Source organism: Leucoraja erinacea, chromosome 1 (assembly GCF_028641065.1).
Source record: "Leucoraja erinacea ecotype New England chromosome 1, Leri_hhj_1, whole genome shotgun sequence".
In the NCBI taxonomy this organism is placed as follows: Eukaryota; Metazoa; Chordata; class Chondrichthyes; order Rajiformes; family Rajidae; genus Leucoraja; species Leucoraja erinaceus.
This window is the reverse complement of record NC_073377.1, coordinates 116,757,878-116,763,877: the sequence shown is the minus strand read 5'-3', so window position 1 is coordinate 116,763,877 and position 6,000 is coordinate 116,757,878. Positions and strand designations below refer to the sequence as shown.

At 49.3% G+C, this 6,000-nt stretch overlaps 1 protein-coding gene across 1 annotated transcript in view; it reads left to right on the top strand.

Annotated features, from left to right (window-relative positions):
* The first annotated feature begins 220 nt into the window (after nucleotides 1–220).
* papss1 (3'-phosphoadenosine 5'-phosphosulfate synthase 1) overlaps nucleotides 221–6,000 on the top strand; it is a 92,362-nt gene continuing 86,582 nt past the window's right edge. Inside the window, exon 1 of the mRNA XM_055641874.1 lies at nucleotides 221–325. Within this exon, the coding sequence (XP_055497849.1) occupies nucleotides 275–325 (51 nt within the window). The 5' untranslated portion in view covers nucleotides 221–274. The remainder of the gene's footprint in view (nucleotides 326–6,000) is intronic.

Genomic DNA, 6,000 nt, shown 5'->3' with positions numbered 1-6,000 from the left:
CTCCCTCTCTCCATTCTCTCCTGCTCTCTGTCCTCCCACCCACTCCCTATCTCTCTCCCCCCGCCCCCTCTCCACCCCCCCTCTTTCTCTCCACCCCCCCCTCTTTCTCTCCTCCCTCTCTTTCTCTCCTCCCTCTCTCCTCTTTCTCCTCCCTCTCCCTCCCTCCCTCCCCTGCTGTCTTGAGGCCGCCCAGGCCCCGCCTCTGCCGCGTCGTCATCCGCCCTGCGCCGCCACCGCCGCTCCAGCTCCTCCATCGCCGCCGCCGCCGCCAACCATGGAGGACAAGCAGGTGAAGAAAGCCAAGCTCAACAACAACCCCAACTGGGTAAGAGGCGCGCCCGACCGGCCGCGGGGGGAGAGGGGGGGGGGATGGAGGGAGAGATCAGGGTGGTGCGTTGAGGAACGGGGAGGGTTGAGGGGACAAGGGGGTGGCGGAGGAGGAAGTGAAGTGATGAGGAGAGAGGGGGGGGGACATGGGGAGGGAGTGGGGGAGCATTGGGAAGGAAGAATGGGGTGGGGGGGAGTAAGGGGGTGGAGAGGGGATGGGGTGGGGAGGAGGGGATAGAGGGAGTGGGGTGAAGAGGAAGGGGTGGGTGGGGAGAGATGAATGGTGGAGAGGAGTGGGAGAGGTGGGGAGGAATGGGAGAGGTATATGGGGAAGAGGAGGGAGGGGTGAGAGGAGATGGGGAGCGGAAGCGAAGCGGTGGAGGGAGGAGAGGCAGAGAAGTGGGGCAGAGGGGGAAGGGAGGGGTGGGGGAAGAGGAGGTAGGAAAGGATTGGGAGACGTGATATTGGGGTTGGGGAATGGGCAGAGAGGGGGTGGCGGGAGAAGAATGAGTTGGGGAGGAGAGGGGGATGTAGGGGAGGGGGGAAGAGAAAGATGCGGGGAGGGTATGGGAAGAGGAGTGGGGTGGAAATGAGAGGAAGGGGATAGAGAGAAGAGGTGGGGGTGAGTCAGTGGGGAGGATGATGAAGTGTGGAGGGTGAGAGGGATGGAGAAGGCATGGGGTGAGGGGGTGGAGCAAGGGGAAGTAGGGGGGGGAGGCGGAATGTGGGGGCGAATGGGGGGTGGCGTGGAGAAGGGATGGGGTGAAGACGGAGGTGGAAGGGAGGGGTGGAAGAGGTAATCGGCACCATGGGCGCCTAAGAGGTTAGGTTTATTATTGTCACGTGTAAGGAGGTACAATGAAACATTTTGTTATCGGATAATACTACACATAAATATAATCGTCAAACTACAGACATTCCCTGACTTACGCAAGGTGTCCATTCCACAAACACATGCATGTCAGATTTTGGTCGGAATAACCTTCAAACTAGGTAGAAACAAAGGAACTGCAAATGCTGGTTAATACACAAAACAACACAGTGCTGGAGTAACCCAGCAGGTAATGCAGCATTCCTGTAGAACATGGATAGATAACGTTTTGGGTCAGGACCCCTCTTCATACTGAATCAGTCTGATTCAGGTGGAAGGTGTCGGCGACTCTGGGACAGCAGAAGTGGAAGCATGAGGAGGAGGCGGCGATGGAGGGGGGGAGTGGCAAAGCGGATAAAGCGACCGTCGCCTTCTGTTGGTGGCAGCGGCCTGAAGAAAGCGCTGTCGGCCAGGGGCTACAACGTGAGCCGCAACAACAGCCGCGTCAACTGGATGGCGTGGCAGTGGGTGAAGAAGTGCTTGCTGGTGCACCTTGAGGAAGATGTCGGTGACTTGGCCGGGAGTTGCTCACCACCGCCTTCCTCAACCTCGCTCGCCTTCTCAGTATTGCAACATACAGTTGCCCAAACCGGACTAGCAGCGAGGCTGGACGACACTGAGATGAAGCAGATGGAAAGCCTTCGTCATCCTCCCAACGCTAAATATATGGTTCTCACTTTTATTAAACCCAAGGATCACGGCAAATCTGTATGTCCTGCCTCTCAAAACCTGCTGGGTCCAGGTCTAACTGCTGAAAAGCATCCAAATCACTCCGTGTTATGAGCCCGGGCTTGGCTGAACTTGTCTGATTCTTAAAATGTCCCTTCAAAGTTTTCAGCATCAGTGGTTTCTCTATTTCGATTGCTCCGAAATGAGTATAAATATGGCTGCAGTAACAGGTAATTCACGAAATGGGACCACCTGTTTATGTTGCGAATTGTGAATTGTTTTGTGTAAGTGCGAGTTTACGTTAGTCACCTGTTGCGTAAGTGGGGGAGTGCTTGCACAGTACAATAGGTAGAGCACAGGGAAAGATACAAAGTACAGAATACAGTTCTCAGCATTGTAGTACTACTGACAATGACAAAGACAAAGCCCAATGGGGTAGAGGTGAATCGGACAGTACCCTAGTTTGTGAAAGGGCCTTTCAGAAACCTGGTATCAGAGGTGAAGTAGCTGCTCCTGTGCTTTTGTGCACTTTCAAGCTTCTGTATCTTCAGCCTGACGGGAACCGCGAGAAGAAGAAACGGGGTGGACAAGTCTTTGATGATGTTGGCTGCTGCTCTGAGGCAGCGTGAAGCGTTAGTCGGAGTGAATGGTGAAATTGTCTGCTCTGTGTGATGGTCAGGGAAATTGTTACACAATTCTGCAGTTTCCTGTGGACTTGGCAATCCAAACTGTGATGCGATCTGACAGAGAGCGAGAGATTTGGGGGTGGGGGGGGGGGAAAGAGAGAGAGAGGGAGAGAGAGAGAGAGAGAGAGAGAGAGAGAGAGAGAGAGAGAACCTGGAAGAGGGAGAGGCAGGGAGAGGTATCGGGGAACCAGAGAGTGGACGGGAGAGTTGGTGCATAACAATTACTTTTAAAGCTGTCAAAGAGCAGGAAATACATATATTAAAAATGATCAGTTTATCAGTTTAAAAATAGAGGAAGGTGAATTAGAGAATTAGCATGACAAATTATGACCCCTTTCTCAGCTAAACTATATGTAACAGCTGCAGAATATATCAGTTGGAAATCTGAAATAAATAAAAATGAATGCAGGAAATACTCAGCAAATTATGTAGATGGAGAGAGATATCTTATTTTAAGCAATTATTAATCCTCCTTCAGAATTGGAAATGTGAGAAAACATGTGTTTTAAATTACATAGAGAGGAGTGGAGAGAACAAACCAAATGACTATGGTACTCCATTGCTATCCAGATGACGTAATTTATTTGGACAACTAAATCAGGGGAATTCAAAAAGATTTTGGTAGGATAGTGGAGTTCAATATGTGATCCCTTTGTAATTCAGAAAAGGGTGGAGATATGCGGACAGTATCTGTGGAGAGGAATAGAGTCAACATTTCAGGTTAATGAAATAAGATTGACGCAAAATGCTGGAGTAACTCAGCAGGTCAGGTTTTGGGTTGAGGCCCTTCTTCAGAAATAAGAATGTTTTAAGTTGCAGAGGAGGGAAGGAGAGATTGGGAATAGGAAGGTCAGGCCTCTAGTGGGGTCGGAGATTAAAGCCAAGGCTGTTTAGTGATGAGGGAAATATGCTTGGGCATTTGAAGCGACAAATCATTGTATTTATCTCCAAAGTAAAGCGTGTGGAACTGTATAGGGCCTGTCCCACACGCTATTTTTAGGCGACTGTCATAGTCGTAGCAGGTCGCCGAAAAACTGGCAACTGGACCCCCTTCGACATAAAATTTGAAATAGAATCATTACTTTAACACCAACAAAAAAAAACCGAAGTCAGCACCGGCGACAACCTATGTCACCTGGCCACAACCTACATTAACCTGGCCACAACCTACGTTAACCTGGCGGCAATTACAATAGCACCTACACCAGGAGAAGTCAATCTACACTCATTGGCTTCAAACTCACTGTCGCCGACTGTCTCCGAAAACCTTTCTACATGTTGAAAATCCAGCGGCGACCAGAAAGGAGCTACGACTCTGGGCGACTGAGGAGACTACTCATGACCATACAGGCGACAACCCACCGACCATGTGGCGACAGCCTAGTCACCTGTAGTCGTCTAAAAAATAGATTGTGGGACAGGCCCTTAACATGCAAAGCAAAAGGGGTCGTTTATATCAAAATGGATGCAGGAAATACTCAGTTGATCAGGTATCATCTGAGGAGAGCGAGAAAACACAAATTCATGTTATAGGTAGAGACTCAAGGAATTGCTGATGTTGAAAGCTTGAAGTGCTGAAGTAACTCAACTGGTCAAACAGCATCTGCGAAAGGTGTCAAAAAGATGATCCCTACCTTAAATGTCAAACAGGCCTCCGCCCTATCAGAGCACCTTTGGCATTTTCTGATTTCGTCAGATTTTCTACATCTTCGTTGTTTTGATTTTCTATCTACAATTGTATTGGCCTTGCCTAAAATGGAAATATCTTTACAAACTTGTTATGTTTTAATTCTAATCCACCCTGTTGTCAGGAACGTCAGTATTGGTAAAAAGGTGTAATTATCATGACAACTTTGTATTCACAATTTGTAATATCAGTACCTCCATAGGAATTTATTGTGCACACACTGGGGTTAGCATGAAGTTTGCACAGCCTAGCCATTTCTCCATTGATCTAGTCCTGCATTTAGTATTTGCTTCCATTTGCTTTGCTCAAGATGGACATAAACTAATGTGTTTATTTATGCAGCTCCAACCCCAGCTTCACATACACCTGTCTCTATACAAGTGAATAATTCTGTTTATAATTTCCTTACAAGCTATTCTTTAACTTAGAACATTATTCACTATTTTAACTGTGGATGACTTTGTGGGGAGGGAGGGGGGGATGGGGTAGAGGAGAGAGGGGGAAGAGTGGGGAGGGAGGGGGAGAGGGGTAGGGGGGGGGAGAGAGGGGGAAGAGTGGGGAAGGAGGAGGAGAGGGGTACGGGTGTGGGGGGAGTCCATCTATTCCCCGCTCCCTATCACCCCCACTCCTCTCCCTCTATTCCCACACTCTCCCTCCTCACCTCCCCCATTCCCCCCTCTACCTCCCTACTCCCCTCCCTCAATCCCCCCACTCCCCCTCTTCACCTCCCCAGGATCTCGCCTGTCCTCCGGATCTGTAGAATTTGCTCGTTCGAGGAGTCAGGAGGAGGTGCAAGTGAACCTCTGCCTCACCTGAAAAGACTGTTGGGATCCTTGGACGGAGTCGAGGGGAGAGGTATAGGGATAGGTGTTGCTGATGGGGTGAAAGTGCTTGGGGAGGGGTGGTTTGGGTGGGAAGGAATGAGTTATCCAGGGTGTTGCGGAGTGAACGGTCTCTGTGGAAAGCGGAAATGGGTGGAGATGGGAAGATGTGGCTAGTGGTGGGATCCAGTTGGAGGTGGAGAAAATGTTGGTGGATTATGTGCTGTATGTGACGGCTGATGGGGTGGAAGGTGAGGTGAGGACTAGGTAGGCTCTGTCCCTGTTACAATTGGGGGGAGGGGGAGCGAGAGCGGAACTGTTGGATATCGAAGAGACCTTAGTGAGGTCCTTATCTATGATGGAAAAGGGGAATCCCTGTTCTCTAAAGAATGAGGATCTCGGATGTCCTGGTATGGAACACATCATCTTGGGCGCAGATGCAGCATAGACAGGAATTGGGAGTAGGGGATAGAGTACAAGAAGCAGGGTGGGAAGAAGTGTAGTTTAGATAGCTGTAGGAGCCAGTGGGTTTATAATAAATGATAAATAATAAATAAAGTAACCCTTGTTTTCCCTCTCTCTCCATCCCCTTCTCCCCTTCCCAGTTCTCCCACCAGTCTGATTGTCCTCCTTTACATTTTATCTCTGTTTGCTTTGTTGTTACCTTCTCCTAGCTAACAATGATCTATTCTATATTGTCCTCGATGTCCATCCCCTTTGTCTCGTTTTCACATCTTACATTTCTTTATCTCTGTATCTCCCTCTCCCCTCACTCAGAAGGGTCTCGGCCCAAAACGTCACCCATTCCTTCTGTCCAGAGGTGCTGCCTGTCCCGCAGAGTTACTCCAGCATTTTGTATCTTCTTTGGGTGTCAAGTCAAGTCAAGTTTATTCATCACATACACATACGAGATGTGCAGTGAAATGAAAAAAAAGGGTT